Source organism: Gymnoscopelus braueri (genome assembly GCF_963280865.1).
Source record: "Gymnoscopelus braueri genome assembly, chromosome: 13".
NCBI lineage: Eukaryota > Metazoa > Chordata > Actinopteri > Myctophiformes > Myctophidae > Gymnoscopelus > Gymnoscopelus braueri.
In genome coordinates, this window is record NC_137615.1 from 38,509,767 (window position 1) to 38,529,479 (window position 19,713).

Genomic DNA, 19,713 nt, shown 5'->3' on the forward strand with positions numbered 1-19,713 from the left:
CCAAGCGCCGCCGCCGTGCTATGGAGCATACATTGAGCTCAGGCTTTCACATGTCAAACTGGCTCATGCAGGAAAGAGTTTACACATTCGTTGTGTATAAAAGAAAGGTACAAAAGTCTCTGGCTAAATGTAATCTTAGGAGTCCATCTATATAACCGTTCACAAACGTTTGTCTATGTTGCTAAATGTATATATATGTTACAGTATGATTGGAGAACCAGTACGATTGAAGAATGCGCGCTCGTTTTTACCACCCACCCAGCACTAGAGGGAGCCACAAGCCAGGCTTGTGCACAAACATATATGGCCACACACACACACACACACACACACACACACAGTCACTCACACACACACAAACACACACGCGCACGCGCTCATGCTTTTTTTGGTTTATTGAAAGCAGGACTGTTTAGATACTTTTATTGTGTTCTGGCTTTTGTTTTACTTTCTCCCTGACACACACACACACACACACACACACAGTGATCCATGAAAAGAACTATTCTGTCCCTATCGGTTTACAAATCAAACGGCGCTGAGTCGACTAGTGGAGCGTCGGCCGGTCACCGCGGGCACTCGCGCCTGGAGGCGCGAGGGCGCGCTTCCTCGGCCTCAAGCTCCACTAAGTCGGCGCGCCGTGCGTGTGAACGCGTGTTCAGCGTTCCCCTCATAGATATTATGGTTCCCCTAGCGTAGCTTCCTGGTTGCTATGTGGGGGGGAACAACAAAAGACAGGTCTCCGTCGGCGCATCAAAGCCCCGCCTCTCCGCACTCTCCTTCTCCTCCTCCTCGGAGGAGGAGAAGGAGAGAAGGAGAGGACGGGACGGTTTAAAACGCGAGGAGGAGGAGGAGGAGGAGGCTCCTCTTCCTCGCGAGCCTCGCGTAATAACCCCCCGCCTCGCAGCGCCGTCCTCCTCCTCCTCCTCGCGAGCCTCGCTAATAAACCCTGTCTCGAAAAGCCCCGCCTCGCCCCGAAGGAGCCCCGTGCCTAATAACGAGCGCTCTGTCTTCAATCGTACTGGTTCTCCAAACGTACTGTGACATATATACTGGACTTGTTAACACTCTAGCCAGGTGCGCTTAGTGTCAGTGGGTTTTAGTGTAGCTTAGCAGTGTTGCTAAAATGAGAGCGGCTTCCATCAAGTCCCCCCCACACCGGAAAACACATTCATAGCCTGTCCATATGCAATGTGTTCAGTTCCAGAACAGCGTAGGTGGGCTGTGGGTGGATGCGTGATGCCTTGTGTGCTATGAGACATGATGGTTTAGAATCCAGGGAACGGTAGCAATCCTTAGGCTTGATTTTATACTTTGTTGCTTGTGGTGTCACGCACTGACAATAGCAGATCTACAAGCTCACGACTCATTGCACTGCGTTGTGTTGTGAGCTTGTAAAACAGGCTTTAGTTGTTGGCGTGTGTTTTCTGGTCCTGCAGACTGCCCAAACAGCAGCAGCAGTGTTTTCTGGTCCTGCAGACTGCTCAAACAGCAGCAGCACTCAAGTAACTTTGGGAAATTCGACAAACACAAGGGAAGCTGTTGCCTGGACAACAGCTTCACAGGCAAGATCATGTACTGTGGCTTTGATCCTGAAAGTCTGATAGACTCTCAACAGGAGTCTAAATTAAATACACGTGATTAAAAACGCAAACCATGATCAGACAGAAAATATGAGTAAATGAGAGAGATGAGTCGGTTGTCCTCTCAATCCAATGTTCCAAACTCACATCCAAGTGGTATAGGTGCCAAGAGGGGTTAAGGATTTGTCCGCTGCACCCCCTGGGGGCCTGATGCCCCGCCGGAAGAGCAATTCAGTGCAAGAGGCGGTTTAAGGAGAGGGACTGGGGCTTTTTTTTAAGCTTCCTCCATCATCATAATCCTCCTCCGCGATCCCTGACGTTCCGAAACAGTCTGTTCCACATTCCACTCGGTACCATGTACAAAAAAAAACAACTAAAAAACACTCATGATTCTCTCTGGCCACATTCCATTTAAAAAAACCTCCATTTCCTTTTCATGTCCAAGTCTTTCGTGTAACGACGTCCCCGCATTTTGCCCAGTCCCCTTCCATTAGTCCAGAGCTATGTACAGATAGTGTGATATGTACTGTATGAGTGTTATAGTTGGAGCTGGTTCACTGAGGCCGTGGTTCTCCATGGACTCGGAAACGATAGAGGCAGGTGTACTCTGGATGACCCCAATTAGACAGCACCCGCACCTCGATGATCTGGAACGCCCTGTCATTTTTCTCCTGAGGAAGAGAGGACACACTCAGTGCTGCATGCCGGCAGAAACAAACTGGGGCTGCGCTTCAAATCTCACACTACTTACTACTTAGCAAAACGTATGATCAGTCAGCAAACAACAAACACGTTTGAAGCATATAGGGCTGGGCAATTAACTGTAATATATCGAAACCGACATTTAGAACCAATAACCAATATAGCTCATGTAGGTTAATCGAATAATTGAGAAGCAGGTTTTTCTTTATATGATTTTCTTTAGACTGTCTTTCGTGTATAAATCAATTTCTTATGAACCTCAAGTTTAATTACACTTACAATGGTGGTGTACAAAAATAGTGAAAATGATCTACAAGCTCAACGCATCGTGACGTGTCGGGAGCTTGTAGATGAGCTATTTTCCCTTTTTTTAAATAATCATTCATTAATAGTAACCGATTATTGAAATAATTGAGATTTTGATTTGAAGTCATATCACCCCAGCCCTATTGGAACAGAGTAAATCCCACGTGTCTGCTCTCCTGCAATGGACCCATTTCACAACAAACATTTTGATGGGAAACACCATAGACATATAAAGGTAGACGCCTCATTCGGCTCTGAAGCGTCTGTATCTCGGGCGCGCTTCCTGCTTCCGCAGGGCTGTCGTGTGCGTCACAGAAGCGGAAGTTCGGTAGGCCAATCAGAGGCAGGTGGGGGCGGGTCTTTTTGTAACCCAGCTCTTAACCCTTTGAGAGGCAGCAGCTGTGCGCAGCATCTAGTTAGTTAGAACTTGGCAAACTCCACACTCTATTTGTGAAATTCAAATAAGAGACATGGTCCTTTTTCATATCAAGGTCCATTATTTATTCAGCATTTGAGTCACGGAACACCGTTTGATAAGCTTTAGCCTCTCACACCCAAAACGTAGAATATGTTATCGTTCGATAAGATGTTGTCAAAATAACAATTGTTTACGTTCTCTAATTGTGTACTTGTTTAGTAAGTAATTCAGATGTTTAACAATTTGACTCTTGACAGTGTGAAATGTTATACTCAAGATTTAAAGATCTATAAGGGTCCATTTGGTTATCAACTCTCCATCATTTAGCTGGGTACCACCTGGAACCCCCCCAAGGACCACTGGTGGTTCCCGGACCACTGGTTGAGAACCATTGCACTGACAAGTCCCGGAAAAGACGCACTGTGATTGGCCAGTAGTCAACGCACTGTGAGCGCTGTGATTGGCCAGTAGTCACTTTGAGTGACAGGTTCCCTGCGGAAGACGGAAGAGCCGCCGTGTATTGCGATACAGGTCGCCCCAATGAACTGCAGAGGCCAATGAGGTATCTAGGTTTCTAATATCTATGGGAAACACAGTGTTTCTTTTAGGTTCAGTGTCAGCTAACTTTAGCAAAACATGCTAGCCACAAAAGTTACTGGTGGATTCATGTTTGCTTAAAGAGTAGCTGGTTAAGTGTTAAATTTTGACAGATTTAGTTACCATCACAGGGAAGGACTGCAGTGAATCCCCGTCGTCCTGGTAGATATATTGACCCAACAGCTTTCCTTCCTCTTGGTACTCGTCGTCTAGACCCTGTGCACGTAAAAAATAAATAATTATATCACCACTAGAGCCTCACAGATGCTCAGTACTGGCTAAGACAATACACATGGGCTTTAATTATGTGCTGGAATGTCTCTTACAAAGACGGTGAAGTTGCGCGGGGCGCTGGTGATGTTTCCGGTTGGTGACAGCGTCTTGGGAATATGCTCCAGGCAGAAAGCGGTGGGGCGGATCCTCAAGGACAGCCTTATCACCAGGTAGCCCTGGGAGCCTTTGAATGCCCAACAGTTACCTGGATACACGTCAGGCTGAGAGGGTGAGGGAGAAAATATGAGTGAGCTTTGACACAGGGGTGTGGATTTATGAAAGTCACAGGTTTTCAAATTCCATCATTCGGTTAAGCATTCAATTAATCTTATGCAATTGCACACTCAACAAAATCTGAGACCCTTTTTTTTGTGTGGAGGGAGTTTGTGCAACAAACAAACTCCCTCCACACATCTCAACCAATCACAGCGATTGGAGGTGGGGTTTTGAGGTCAGCTGGATTTGGAAACGTTTATACGCTAGCTCACTGTTGAAAAGTCAGTGTTTGGTGTGCAGTTCCCAGGTTGTTTTCCGGGATTACGTGGGATACCCGTGAGCCTCACCTGGATGACAACACGTGGTGACTGGGAGAAGTACCACAGGGGAAGCCCAAACAGACTCATCAAAGCGGTCTTGGTTTCATAGGTCTCTGAGCAGCGAGTGCTCAGGATGCTGCCACCTGGGAAAACAACAAACGGTCACGTAACTAACCATGCAGGGCCAGGTTTCAAAGTATATTACAGCACAGAGATTAAGAGGGAACATCAACACTGGCACTCTAGACAGTAAAAAAAATATTTTAACCAAATCAACAAATCCTCAGAGTTAAATGAAGCCAGAGTGTACCAAATGAACCTGTAAGGGTCCATAACTCTTTTAGAGTTATGAATAAGAATTCTACTATGTACTATATATGTAACAACATTAAATGATCTCCATCTCTTTCATATTTGCATTTTATGAAGCATAATGGTCACGTGAGTCATCACACTGGTGAACAACAGGATTAACGATAGAACCTGACCTTTGATCTCTACACACTTTGACATCACCTGACATAGCTAATGCCTATATGGTCCATTACTCTAAAGAAAATTAGCATACACAAGCCGGTTTATGTACTGCTCGGCTATCTAATTTCTTGCATTAAGAGTTTTGTGGCTTGTGGGTGAAAACTCTTTTAAAGAGAGACATTCTTCTTACCTCCAGACTCAAGGGCATAGTCTACCAGGCCTGTCCTGTCCTGGGAGTAGAGTTTCAAAGCGTTCTGGACAATCACTTGCACTTGCTAAGGGAGAGAGAGAGGGGTCACATTAGGAGCTCATAGACATTTCAACGTACACAATTTATAGATTGTTTATGATTGCCGTGGAACTTCACAATGATCGCCAACAGCAGATAAGGCGTGGCCCAGTACCTCTTCAGATAGTCCCTCGGCGGTGGCCGTGTGCTGGACGCTCTTGGAGACCGTTTGGGTGATTGTGTCGGCATGGGCCTGTGCCTGGGCCAGAGTGTGAACTTTGCTCATCTCCAGCTGCAGGGACACGTTCCTCAGAATGCTCAGCTCCAGGGATGCCAGCGAGGCCTGCAGGTCCGCTCCACTCACGTAACGCTGGGACAGCCAGAGGACCAGGGCCTCCGGCAGCTCTCCCTGCTCCTCTCCAGCCTGCCCACTGCCAAAGAACAGAGACTGCAACTCCTTACGCACCTGGGAGGACACCTGGGAGGACACCTGGGCTGATACTTGGGCTGATATCTGTGAAGAGATGCACAAGTTAGAAAGATGGATGAATATATACAGTACATATGCTGGGTTGTCTTTTATAGTCTCCCAAAACTGCTTAAAAGAGTAAACCTTATGCCTCATCTGTCTTCTTCATCACCTTGGTACGTAGTTATATTTAGAATATTTCTTATTATTACGTAACCGTTTTGTCCAAAAGGTTCCATGAATTGAGAAAACCTAGAAAGGTAGCATCATGTGACTAACATAACATTTGACAGAGCTGTGCACCTGGTTTCCATAGTAATAACTCCTCTCATGCAACAGATGAACTGACTCAAAAAAAATTGTTAGCAATTCATAGAACCCGACTAGGATGCATCAGATGCTTCCAACTCTATTGATGACCATGCGGCCAAATTTCCTAAAAATGTTTCCCAAATAGGAAGCTTCCCTGCATAAGCGCCTGTGTTACTTACCGTCTCATGGAGTGTGTCCAGCTGCTCACATTTGCCCTTGCATCCCATAACGCCCTGGAGGTCCTGTCTAATCCTGCCCAGCTCCAGTTCAAGCCTCTGTACCTCTGCTAGCAAAGCATCATGGTCTTCCTGCTTCACGCCCACACTATGGGGAAAGAGAATGTTATTTGCAGACCACATTTACTCCTTGAAGTCAGCTTTCAAGAAACAAGACCTCCTGTCCCTGTGTGCAGTTTGTGAACGAATCCACACAGATCACAATGCTTTGATGATTTCGAGGGGCACACATGCATACATACAGTACAAACACACAGGTACAAACCCTATTTTAGATGGATTGGCCTCTGGCTACAGTGTTAACACATTAAATAAAACATATTTGAAAACCTTGTAAATGTATATTCCCGATTACATTTTAGAGTTTGAATGAAGCTTCTATCTAGGTGAAAGTATGACGGAGCAAGAGCAAGCTATAGTTTTGAGGAGAATAAAGTTATCAAGCCACCAATTAATTACCTGACAGGAGCTGGAGCTGGGGTTGGAATGGCTGCCTCCTTTTCTTTCTCTCCTTTCTCCTGTTCATACTGTTGCTGCTTCAGTCGCATCTCCTGAAACACATGACCATGAATGTTACTGACACAGCGATCAGCAGCGTGTTATGTTTCGGCACGTCAACACAAACATGAACTGCAGTCCCATTTGCATGACCACGACTTTTTAACAGCAACGTCTTAGAGCGGCGGTATGCATAGTTAAAAGTGGTTAGATTACAGTGGTTCGAAACATTAGATAAAAAAGAAATATGCAATCATCCTCCATCAAGGACCTTTTACTTTCGAGAACCTGCGTGTTTCATGTGAAATGTACAATGTGTGCACTTGATTTATGATCTGGGAAATAATTGCCCTCACCTATACCTCATTCGTAGGTATAGGTGTGTATGCCCTAGAGCAGAGATTTTCAAATGTTTTTATACCAGGACCCCCATTGGGGAATTCTTTTGTGGGGCCCCCAAACTTGATTTATAGTGCAAGTTCAAAGTTGAAATAAAGCATATTTTAAAATAAAACATTAATTAAGTTATTGAAATTAACACCCAGAAAATAGCCAAAACTGAGCACATTTCGATCTATAAGGCCAAATCTCATTTGAAAAAATATATTACGAGTATATGAAAGCCATTTAAAATGTTTATACTATTGGAATCTTACACACCTGCTCCCAAATAATGAATTACCTCATTCCAGTGCGAGCGCAAAAGTAGGTCATATCAATTAGGCTGTCACTCCAGCACAAGTCAGAGCCGGTCTGAACGAAGCTGACCAGCTCCCCTTAAAGTTTAAACCATAACATGACATATACAGTAGAATGGATCTTCAGCCAAACAATTGTGATTGAAAACGTAGGTCTATGCTTTCTTCATGTCATGCATTATTTCTTTAAAATCGACCGGATCACAGGCATAGACGGAGAGCGACAAAGAGAAACAGTGAATGTAGGCTATATTTCAAGTTGTACAATTGGATTATTGGCGGATAATAACTGGCGCAAGGAATTAATAATCAGACTTTGAAAACGTTACAAAGCATTTTAACCGTCCGACCAGCGCATTCCCAGTGGGGGCACTCGTTGTCTCCCGTGGGTGCCCGAGCCCTGGGTGATCGGCGCCTGCTTATTTTGCTTGTTAAAAGCATGATTTTATTAAGACATGACAGCAATATGGAAAAAACGTAAATATCTAAATTAAAAATATATTTAATAGAATAACCGATTATTTTGAAAACGGTGGGTAGGGGCAGCCCTGTTTAACTGATTATCCACGCACATCCCTAGTACCTTAATCAAAAGACTAAAATAAACAAAACGCATTTACAGGCTTTGCCAAAATCAACCCCACCGTCACTTTCCCTCGACCGCACTCGAGGTCCTGACCCATAGTTTGAAAACCTCTGCCCTAGAGCATGTACTGTCTCAGTTACAGATGCACACTATTTTGTGTTTTCTTGGCAGTAAAACAATGACACTGATGATGTACCTCAGCCTTGGCAGCCAGAAGTGTGAGCAGCCCTTCAATTTCTGTCAGTTGCAGCTTCTGGCTCTGTTGCTCCAGCCTCTGCTCCTCGTCGCTCTGCACACCACCACAAATAGACACGAGAAAAGAGAAGGAGAGAGGTGGGCTGAAGTTAGAGTTGGCTGGTATGAATGAAAGGTGTCATTTGACTTACAAATGTACTTTTCTAGCACAGGTTTAAAGAGCCGCAGTGAAAAGGAGAGGATTTTGTCAATTTCTACCCTTATACAGTCAAAAGATACTTAAGGGATAATGTACAGTGAGACACGCTTATTTTCCAATAATTAAATATTACCATTAACCCACACAACTATTTACAAGCAATAACTGAAATAGTAAAACATTTTTCATTAGCTTGCAATCTTTTGCTTCCATAGCCACGTAAACGGAAGCAGAGAAGCGTTTAGCTCTCAAGAAATAACACACCTCAGAAAGCTGTGATTCACCAATCAGAATCGAGCATTCAACAACGCTGTGTAATAAAAAGAAAATTGCAACACACTCGATGTCTTGAAAATGTCCTGTTGGTTCGAGTCCAGCTGCATGTAAAAAACAAAAAAAGCTCTAAAAATAAACGTAGAGCTTGTACCTGAGCCCTGCGTGTGTCTTCCTGTTGCAGCTCTCCTCTCAGCACGATGAGTCTTTGCTCCAACAACGAGGAGACCCAGAGTCCCAGACTCTCCCTGTCGGTCTGGGTGTGGAGATGCTCCTTGAGGCCGCTGTAGAGGCTCAGCGTTTCCCCGTAGCGTTGCTCCTGCTTCTGGTCGCCCTCCTGGATCTGGCCCCACAGCAGAGCCAGCTGCCGCTCCACCTGCTCCAGACGCTCCAAGTCCAGGCTGGAGACCACCACCACGGGAGGAAGGACGGGCTGCATGGAGGGGAAGAGAGAAGGGACATCATGGGACAGATTGGTTATGATATTCTATTCATTATTAATACAGGGCGCAAGACGAAGACTGAATTGAGGGACACCCTTGTGGCTCATTCGGTTAATGCCACTGACCAAATAACTACAACGTGCTGGGTTAAATTCCTGTGAACATTCCTCCTCTTTGCCCCCCCCCCCCCCCCTTCCCGTCCTATGAAACAAATGCCATAATATGCATCTTTAAAGAGAAATTGCACTACAAAACGATATTAACATTATTTACCAAATTGAGCTACATACAGTATCTACATACAGTAGAAGCAGTGTCAGGAGTGAATTTGGACACGCATACCCTACCCGCATACTCTACCCATATCCAATTCTGAAGAGCTATTTTACTACCTCGATGCCTACAAACCAAACTAAGGGGAAACCAACTGATTTCTGAGTCGATTATTGTCTTTTGATCAGACAGACACCTGCACTTTTGTGCCCTAGTTGAATTCTTTTGTAAAGCAGGAAGGACTGATGACACTTACAGAGCCGTGAGCTCATTTTACACAAATACAAGAGAGACTCAGCGTGGCAGTCCCCGAAATGTAATGAAGTCAAATCTACTACTGACACACAAACAACATGTACATGAGGGCTCTGTCTGAATGATGCTCTCTCTTACCGGTGCCTGTGAGACTGGGGTTGCTGGGGTCTGCGCCAGTGGAGTCTCTGGTGTGGGGACAGAGGCAGGTACTGGAGCCGAGGCTGGGATCAGGTCAGGCAGGAGGGTGAGAGGATTCACAGGCTTCCACTCAGTCAGGTTTATGGCTGGGAGGTAGGCCAGGAGGACAGCGGTGGACGGACCCCACCACCATAAAGCTGAGGACAGAGACGTTGGGAGTTAAGGTATGGAATTACGCAGTACAGGAAAGTAAAAAAAAAAAAGGGGAAACAAAGTTTCCACTAGAAAGACTTGCTACTGGTCGATGTGACCAGGAATATTTCAGTTTTTCAGATAAATTGGGAAAATTCTAAAGCTGTATTTTTGCATTGCTTTCTTCCTACTACTAAGGAAGAAAAAAAGCTTATACCCAAAACTTTCCAGATTTGCCCATCCAATAACATTTTCAACTGAAAAATATGTCAATATGATTATATTTTTATTCAATATATATAATAAATATATAAAGCACAATATTTTATTTTCTACGGTTCTTGGTGACCTAATTCTGCTGCCAACTTGAAGTTAAATGTATTAAAACGTCTGACAGGCTGGCCATGAAGAGTATGCAGGATATCTAGGCCAGTATCTCCCACTGAAGTCATGGATGAGGAGGACGTAGGAGACACTTAGGAGACACGTAACCACAGATCACCGTCATAATATTTTGCTAGGTATTGGTATACATGTTGGTACGAGTTTTGAAAATTCTATTGAATGTCAGAAATGTTACTTTGGGTAAATTTCCTTTACTGGACATTGTGTCTGAAGAGATTTAAAATGTTTCGGCTTGGAGAGTTTTAACATAAACTCTGGTTGTGCAACAGTATGCAAGGATAGAGCCGATACACAGTGATGGGTAGTTATTTCACTAGGAGCCCAGAGAGGGTGACCTGATTCTGGTGCTGGATTTGAAGCATGCTCTAGGGACGTGTGCTGGTTTGCACTCCAAGTGTCTTATTGCTGACAGATCTGTACATCTGTGTGGTGTGTGTGTGTGTGTGTGTGTGTGTGTGTAGGCTATGTAGGTTACACCTGCACTACAGTGGCAGAATGCTATACGTCTGAGCTCTAACAAACTCACCCAGGAGTAGCAAGAGAGGCAGGAGGAACAGCAGAAGTTTCCAAAGTTTGGGGAGACATCTGGAACACAGATCCACACACACAGGTCAGACAATCGTACACAGTGGCGCCAGACATGCGATGTTGATATAAACATCACAAATCAAATCTCTCACAATGCCTCAAAGGGAAACTGACACAGCAGCTTTTCCTCCCCCCACTGAAAACACTGCATTATTAAATCAAGATGAAATTTTGAAAAGGTTCAAATAAATAATTCAGCCATTTGCGGTCACCTGGAACGCATGTCTTATGTGACTCATAACTTCAACACTCGACTGTGAAATCTGTGGCTGTTTAGTCAATTTGTTGATCTACGCAAAAACCTTTTGATTACATGAGATACCCATTGAGATGCATTTTTTCTGTCCCATTCTAAACACAGCTCGCCGTCTGATCCTAAAATACCCTGGATCTTGAGCAGTACTCAAGTCCATCCGTGTGACTGTGTCACCACCGTGCAGACAATTTGTGGTGCGTATTGATTTGCTGCAGCAATACAGAATGTACATGGAATTAACACCATGGTATTGATCACTACTCCTACCAATATAGACATGGTGATACTGTTGGAAAAGTATAACAACACACTGGTAGGTTTTAATGAGTACATATGAGCCAAGTCTGCAGTCTGTACAATAACTAATAAATGGCCTAAGTCATCAATGCAATCACTTCAAGTAACGTCACACTGCAGTGTACACCCACAAGCCGTTTAACGTCACAGCTGGTAAAACCCAGCAACTCACCTCTTCAGACTCCACCCTACCCCCTAGCACTCTTCACTTCCTTGAAATCACCATTTTTGCCTTTTAGAAAGATGATAGTTATGGTATCCAGATGTATTTTGGCTACTTCTTCAAATATGCCAAGTATTTAGATACGCATGGTTTGATGTCTATCTGCTATCTTGGTTACTTGTACTTGTTTTCTTGGCACTCTATTTACCTGTTGTTTGTTCACGCCACTTACTCGCATTTTAAGTTGCTCTGGATAAGAGCATCTAAATGCCTAAATTGTGAATTGCCAATTGTAGCAATTCAGTCCCTCTATGATGGCAGCAATAAAGTCAAACTTTACTTTACTAAAAGTTGAGACGAGGGCCGGCTTCTTACCGCGTCAAGAAGAAGACGTTGAGCAGAGAGACAAGAGAGACCAGCTGGTACCATCCTGTTGCAAGGAACCACAGCAAACCTCTGCTTGCCTTCACTGGACAGGTAAGAGGGAAACATTTTAGAAACTAAAATAGAAACCGAGTTAACAGATACAATGTAAAATCGACCCTTAAGTGTCTCTCAGTTATAGTATTAACACTTGGTTTTTTTCTGTGCATCATGTTACCAAAAATAGAAACCAAGAAGACAGACCGCAATTGCTGTTTTAAGGGATGTGTCAGTAGAACTAACCTGGAGCTGCCAGGAGCATCCACAGCATTGACAGCAGCCTCTGAACCACTGTCCCAGCCCCCGAACCAAGTGCTTTGCCTGCTCTCACCACACAGTAGCCTGGCTGGAGGAGGCAATAACCTGCAGGACAACATGGGGAAAATATACCTTTAGAACAATTAGAAGTCGGTTAATTAACCCCCATCCATTTAGTATGATATATCTATGTCTAGTGGGACAATGGTAAGTGGTTAACCTGTGTAAGCCAGGAGGCTCCACAGCGCTCCCACCAGGCGCTGAGACCTAGAGGACTTTTTAGTGTGGACGAGGACCGTGTGAGTCTCAGAATACTGCCGACCTTTACAGTCATCACCTGTGTCAGTCCAATGAAAGGATGGAAGCAAACAGACAGAACACACAAAATGAATCAAATCATACATTTACATGGATAGCAACTAAAAACATCAGCAGATCCAATGAAATCGACGAAAACATAAATAACACAAATCATGGAAAAATAAGGCAAACGGAAACAGACAAAAGCAACGTTGCGGTTGCATTAACTTAATGTGATAGAATACAGTGCAATAGTCCTGTGTGATGCAGTGTACAGCTCTCTGCATGATGCAATGCTCCGTCAGTACGTGCCCATGTCATTCCAAAGTGTGTGTGTGTGTATATTATGTAGTCAATAGAAATGTAAAAAGTCCCAGCACAATAAGTGTGCTGGGAACTTGTAGCTTGGTCTATCATATTTATTTGTCCATATTCAACTAATACCAAGTAGATCAGTTTATGCAGTCAAATTTGTGAAATCAAAAAAAAAATGTTGATTCGTTATCATTATTAATTATCATTATTAATTCAATAATATAGCATTTTTACATATTGAAATGAATGAATTATATACAAATAATATAGAGGGATTGAATTAAATCGGATTTCATGAATTATGATTTCGTTGAATCATTTCTGCGTTGGGAGGTCCGAAATGTACACACCTAATCGTCTACTTATAACTAATGTGCAGAATGAATGTCACTACACCGTAAGCCCTATTTTTAAACTGGTCTTCAAAAAAACGGAAGGGAGCGTTCGACCAGCATCTGGTTTCCAGCGGGTCACAGTGGTCAATAGAGGTTCACACAACCTCTGCCCACTCATCCTAACACAGGTCACGCATAGCATTAACTCTGTCAGTCAGGGTTACTATGAGTCTCAATGCCAAGTATAGATAGTATCTGTGTGTGTGTTTGTCTACTTACACAAGGAACCGTTTAAATTGAGATGTGATGAATCTGTAGTCACCAGGTCTTTCACATTCATGCTTCCACAGAAACTGGAGTGAGCTGAAACAGACGATAACACATTTAATTGCAAAAACAACAATGCAATATTATATGCCACGAGAAACCACCGTCCCAGAGAGAAGAAAATAATTTGCATGTCACCAAGGTGACAAACAACACACGGTCCATTTCCTTATGAAGGAAGCATAGGAACAGAACTGCATGCAACTTTGAGTGATGATACAATCAGTACAAGACAGAAGACAGACCGATTAGAAACAGTGATAAAGTTAAGATGTAGGAAACGCTTCCAAGAGCTGTGGAACAGGAAAGAGCATGGTAATGGAGAAGAACAGGTTGACCGGAGGGCTGAGCGCAAGAAAACAGAGAGAAGGACAAACATCTTTCAACACAACATGTAAATGAGGGAGAGGGAAAAAAAGAAGAAGTATAATAATGGCAGATAATAAAAAATTGAAGGCAATGGGGTCCAGGGGCTGCCACCCCCTGAACTTTTACCCCCTCTGAGGTGGGTACCTTTTCCTTCATAGCCATTGGCCCTGTAGCCTATCATCCTGTGAAGTGTGGTCTGCTTAAACAGCCACAGATGGGACACGCCGGAGGTCACAGCCCGTCTCACGGACCCTGAGAATGAGGCCAGGGCACCTGGTGGCGACACACCCAAACCCACCACAACCACACATTGCTTGTTAGTCAAACAGCCATGATTCCATACCGGGGTGCTGGCTAGAGAGACAGACTGGAGGAATGGTTCAGTTAAAAAGACAAGCGAGGGGTCTATACAGAGACCCGGGGAAGAGAACCTTAGGAGACAGGCATGCATGCATGAGCCTGATAAAAGGGAATGAGGTTAGATGGGAGATATGAATAGACCAATGGCTCAGTCACCGAGGACAAGGAGGCAGCTCAGGTGAAAACTAACAGGGGGCAGAGAAAACGACTATGGCCTGATTTACACTCCATCGTACGCCGACAATAGCTGATCTACAAGCTCACGTTGTGAGCTTCTAGGTCAGCTATTTTCGGTGCACGACACTCTTGTATGATGGAGCATAATACATGAATGAGTATAAGACTGCAATTAGAAGGTTATTAGGTGTTAGCGTAGTCATGTTTTACACTGAGACTTCTGGAGATTCCGGTGCACATCACGATACTGAAGGATACATACAAAGAAACCAGCCTGGTTTGTGGCCAGCCTGTGACGTCAGTCAGTGGGCATGGTTTCAGCCCGATCCAAGTCCTATTGACTTCCATTATAAAATGTAAATTAAATATTTGAAAAATATATGCAAACAAAAATGTGTGAAGGTACTAATTTTGCCTGCTGGCTGTAAAAAGAAATTTGGCACAGATCAGTTTGGCAATTTGTAAAATTAGCTCCAGACAATTTGTAAAATTAGCTCCAGACAAACAGACAGACAGACAGTCACCCAGATGGACAGACCCTCTTATAGATGGCTAAACTCCTACAGAGCCACGCCATGCATCGAACAGAGAAGAGAGAAAACAGAGGACAGGAAATTGATGCTGGGTGGAGAAACCCCCAGTGGTATACCGTGTATATATACCTTTTCCAGGGGGGCTCTTGGCCCTTGAGCCCAGCCAGAGCACACTGTTGAAGAGAAGGGTGACTAAGGACACTATGGGAGCCAGGGCTCGTCTGCTGTAGTGCACGCACGTGTGTGACATAGACACCAGGACACCTGGAGAGAAACACCAATGATGGTTACTGCCCGACCAGAACACCTCTCTACCGCTGTAGAGAAACTGGATTCCCATGCCAGCAATCAAAAATCATATAGAATACACAATGTGTGGTTCCTAAAATGACTGCTGGGCAAAGGGGCAGAAATAAATACATAGAGCCAAACAACAGGACGACAGTCATCCATCACAGAATGCCTTTAATCAACATCTCACCTGTCTTGCTGCTCCGGCTCTTGTCTCGGGAATATATATTAGAGGAGGAGGACAATGATGATGATGATGATAATGCTGCTGCCGAGGAAGAGGAGAGTTTGTAGGCGGCAGCAGCAGCAGCAGCAGCATCAGCAGCAGCCCGAGATGATGATGAGGAGGAGAATGAAGAGTGGGTGGTGAGGGCCTCCGTCCTGGGAGAGTGGATAGTGCAGTCTTTACAGATGTAGCCATTGTGAACCTCAGTGCGGGACTTGGACGCGCTGGCGCACACACCCCCGTTAGCACTCGATGACCTGTGGTCAGCGCTTGAGGTCCTCGCTGGAGAAACATACAAACACCATTAAAACCACTTAAACCCTAAATGGTTGACCGGAGTCCCTCAGGGCTCTATACTAGTGTCTTTTCCGTTTTCGCTCTATACATTAAATATCTTGGCTGAAAATAGCCGAACGACAAGCTTGTTGTAAGCTTGCCTATCTGCTATTTTCTGCGAAAGTTTTCCCAGAATACAGATGGTGGGGTTTACGTGGTTAACATTATTAACCACTTTTAACCTGCAATCATTATTGGGCATATTACTGTAGGGGAAAAAAAGTTTAAGTAGAAAATAGGGCTTTAAAGCTGCAATCCATGTTCTACCCGAACCTAGGTCCTCCGCAGTAGCGCCAACATTTCAATACCACATGCCGTAAACCTGTAGTGGTCCTACCCGACCGCAGGTAACTAGAACCACCACAGTTGTGTTGGTTATATTGTACTAACATACTCTTTCATACAGAAATACAAAATAAGGTTTTGTTCATTACAGAAAGTTGTGGATTGCAGCTTTTAAGTGGTTAAGGGGTTATTCAATATTTCAAGTAAGTTATTCACAGGAGCACAAATCGGTAAATGAAAACTTATTTGAGACGTCATAATATGGATTAGAGAAGGAAAGAGAGCTAATTCTAGAAAGCTAACCATTACTGACCTGTGAGTTCAGCATCGTGACCCGACCCTGTAAAGACATAAGGCAGTAGTCAGTGATGGCCTGTTAAGAGCTCATTGACTTCACTCATAAATCAATTTGTGGGAGTCCCAGTTCTCTCTGTAGCTAATCACCGGCGCAACCATCAGAGGAGTTTCACATACATCGATTAACCTGCCTCATCATCCCATTGGTAAGCGTATACACAACTCATTAATCCCTGCTTTTAACACTGCAGCTTTAAGTGGATACAGCCAACAAGAGAAGTTAAGCTACAATTCAGTTCCCTTTGGAATGCAGCTGTGTGGAGTGACTCACTGGGGTGGGACACTATTTTCTTTTCTGACACGAGGTTTACTTTTCCGTCAATGGGGCTGGCGAGATACCAGCAGCACCAGTTAAGCAGATTCATTGGTCAACATGCGATTCCTGACTGGCGGGCATGCTACGATCACGTGATTTATTGTAAACATCAGATGGCATGCTGCCCCCACAGTATACTTTATTATTTACTCATCTTCTACAGTCATATAAACTGGAGATCTCGGCATATGGCAAAATACTGTAGGTGGCAATTCAAATGTGGATGAAAATATTTCTAATTTGCAAAAAAAAACTAACAATTTAGACTCATATGGCTGACCTCATGAAATAAAGATGAAACATTTGTTCTGACTGATGCAATAGTAGCTTCTGGAATTTAAACTTGAAGGGAGTGTAAGTGCTTTTTGTTAAAAAAAAATAACAACAAATATATATACACATTTTCAATTATCAGCTTAAATTGTACAGTTCCAGTTGCAATTTTGTTTTGTTTCATAATCAATTCTCTCTCATAATCAATTCTCTCTCCTGATTGAATCAAATTGGTATTGCGACCTGAAAATGTATTTTCTGTGCTGGGGAGATGGGAAGACCCCCGTTACTGAACAAACACGGTATAAAGCAACACCGGAATATGGAGCTATTTAACACTTATTTGAACAGAACGATATCAACTAATGTACACCCACTTTAAAAGTATGTGCCACAGGCATATGAAAGACAAAGTACATGATAGCGCAGTTAGCAGTACTAACCCCAGTATCCATCGACAGTGGTGGTGGTGGTGGTTGTGGTGGTTCGCTGTCTCATGCCGGACTGGTTCAGATTGGAGGTGCATAGGGAGGCATCTGTGGCCGTGTCGCTCTGCTCGACGATGCTGCTGATTGGTGTGTTGGTGGCAGAGAAGGACAGGGTTTTGCTCGGCGTGATTGTCTGGCTCAGGGACAGAGACTGGCTGCTGGAACTGGACTGCTGCCTTCTGCTGCGTACCGTCCTGGGAGAGAAAGGGGAAACATGGAGGTGATGTAATTAGACCGGCAAGAGTTAATCAAACTACTTTTTAAAGGAGAAGGTGTGGGTGATATGAAATGTAAGCTTATCATAAGAACACGATAATCAATGTTTCTCAAATAAATCAATATCAAAAGACTGTATTAAATGAAATCAATTCCTTTTAACAGTTTTTAACTGTAAATAATACTATACGAATTTAGCAGCTTTTAGTCAATCATGCAAATGAATTAACTTCCCAAAATTAACTATGTAACCCATTAAGTTACAACACAATAACCATTTAATTGTTTGTTGTCTTCCATTCTATGTTCAAGGGCTTCTGGAGAAGCTATTCAATTACTTGTCACTTCAGGGGGAGGGACAGTCCATTAATAAGCACAAGGCGGATTTCTGGTGTTAACCCGATTATTAGTCATTGTTATGCATCTTCAAATAGCACAAATGGACTGCAATGTTTAATAGGGCTACAACGTTAATTATACTAATCGATGTAATCGATAAAAATATCTATTAGAATTTCCTTAGCATTAATCGTTGATATTACAAACAAAAGTATTTAATCAAAAAACATGCTTCGATTATTTGATTATGTGATTTTTCTAAGAAAAGAATGGACAGCTGCAGCTCTAGATGTGACGTCACGTGCGTGATGAAGACAGAGAGAGGGGAGGACATTTGAACAGACCCACTGGCAGACCAGACATACTCACACATATAACACAGACTGGTGGTGTGGTGCGAGTACATAAGTCACACTGGGTGTGTTTATGAGACGCGCTGTGACAGTCTTACCGTGCCTCTCGTCTGCTGCTGCTGCTGCTGCTGTAGCTGACATTGCTATTGCTGCTCTGCTGCTGGGACTGGGAGTAGTCGGCCAGGCCGTCGTTGCCATGGAGACCGGCACTGGTCTGTAGACGCAAGCTCCGCCGCGACATCCTGGGCGAATCGAATACGGCCGGGATCTCGTGTTCCTTCTCGAACTCTAGGGCTGCTGTCGAGTAGCTGGAGCTGAGGGAGGAATGGGGAATGGTTACACAATGAGTGTGAAGAGTCAGAGATATTGACATGAGAGCGATGACATGGGAATGAAGAGAGTGAGAGAGATGAAGGAGTGGAGCGTGAGAGAGAGGTGTGGTGAATGGAGGTTAAGTAGGTAACCTAAAACATGAGTCAGCCAACAGGGCGGGAGGTACTCATGACTGCTGTAGGGAAATCAACTTGGAGATACACGTAGGCAATTCAATATATACACACACACACACACACACACACACACACACACACACACACAATAGGCTTGATGTTGACCTGCATCAACATCAATGGCTGCATATTCGCTGCTTTCTCCACTGTCCAGTGTCCACTCGAGAGAAAGCTGTGTGAACGGTAGTAACCAAAACAAGCAGGGAGGCAGCAAGGCAGAGAGAACACTAAATAGCTGTGATGCTGTCGTTCCTCGTAACTCGCCAAAGGGGCCTGACAGGAAATGACTCACTCCGTAATACACATGAGAAAAACGGAGAAGAATAATGGGATCTGTGTGAGAGAATGTGACAACAAGCCCCCATAGGGACAATAATGCGATTAACATAAGTATGAAAAAGTACAAGACTCTTTACCTGTTACCAGCCAAAAAAATAGAAATGATGAATAGTAATTAGTAAATATTGACTTTTATACAACAGTAAGCTAGGGAAGTTGACTCACTACAGCAACGGCAACACCCCTCTTGGCAGAGTCAGCACAAAGTCAAGAGGCCAACATTCCAACCAAGAGAAACTTGGATGAGGGCAGTTAGCTCTGCCTGTGCCTGCATTCAACCAGCCTATTCAAAATGTACCCTGGGCCTTTCTACATCAAGTAGGGATGTAAGAAATCAGCTTGTCAAGCCGTGCATCTCAATATCGTGAGCCGTGACCAGTGCATTGTCTAC

At 44.0% G+C, this 19,713-nt stretch overlaps 1 protein-coding gene and 1 long non-coding RNA gene across 10 annotated transcripts in view; both read right to left on the reverse strand.

Moving 5' to 3' along the window:
- Positions 1-19,713, reverse strand: part of LOC308097945 — a 435,438-nt gene that overhangs the window by 936 nt on the left and 414,789 nt on the right. The window lies entirely within an intron of this gene.
- Positions 1,051-19,713, reverse strand: part of sun1b (Sad1 and UNC84 domain containing 1b) — a 35,552-nt gene continuing 16,889 nt past the window's right edge. For 7 of the 9 annotated variants that reach the window (XM_080446092.1, XM_080446089.1, XM_080446088.1 and 4 more), the window contains 22 exons: positions 18,573-18,788; positions 17,522-17,760; positions 16,446-16,472; positions 15,476-15,793; positions 15,124-15,258; positions 14,069-14,197; positions 13,508-13,591; positions 12,499-12,615; positions 12,264-12,383; positions 11,973-12,066; positions 10,820-10,878; positions 9,697-9,893; positions 8,742-9,020; positions 8,117-8,209; positions 6,598-6,689; positions 6,082-6,226; positions 5,297-5,635; positions 5,083-5,167; positions 4,443-4,558; positions 3,933-4,100; positions 3,730-3,822; positions 1,051-2,254 (listed from right to left, as the gene is read on the reverse strand). In XM_080446092.1, coding sequence (XP_080302218.1) covers positions 2,138-2,254; positions 3,730-3,822; positions 3,933-4,100; positions 4,443-4,558; positions 5,083-5,167; positions 5,297-5,635; positions 6,082-6,226; positions 6,598-6,689; positions 8,117-8,209; positions 8,742-9,020; positions 9,697-9,893; positions 10,820-10,878; positions 11,973-12,066; positions 12,264-12,383; positions 12,499-12,615; positions 13,508-13,591; positions 14,069-14,197; positions 15,124-15,258; positions 15,476-15,793; positions 16,446-16,472; positions 17,522-17,760; positions 18,573-18,715 — 3,189 coding nt within the window. In that variant the 5' untranslated portion in view covers positions 18,716-18,788 and the 3' untranslated portion in view covers positions 1,051-2,137. Of the gene's footprint in view, positions 2,255-3,729; positions 3,823-3,932; positions 4,101-4,442; positions 4,559-5,082; positions 5,168-5,296; positions 5,636-6,081; positions 6,227-6,597; positions 6,690-8,116; positions 8,210-8,741; positions 9,021-9,696; positions 9,894-10,819; positions 10,879-11,972; positions 12,067-12,263; positions 12,384-12,498; positions 12,616-13,507; positions 13,592-14,068; positions 14,198-15,123; positions 15,259-15,475; positions 15,794-16,445; positions 16,473-17,521; positions 17,761-18,572; positions 18,789-19,088; positions 19,120-19,713 lie in introns of those variants that run through there. The other 2 variants (XM_080446094.1, XM_080446091.1) reach the window with 2 other exon arrangements.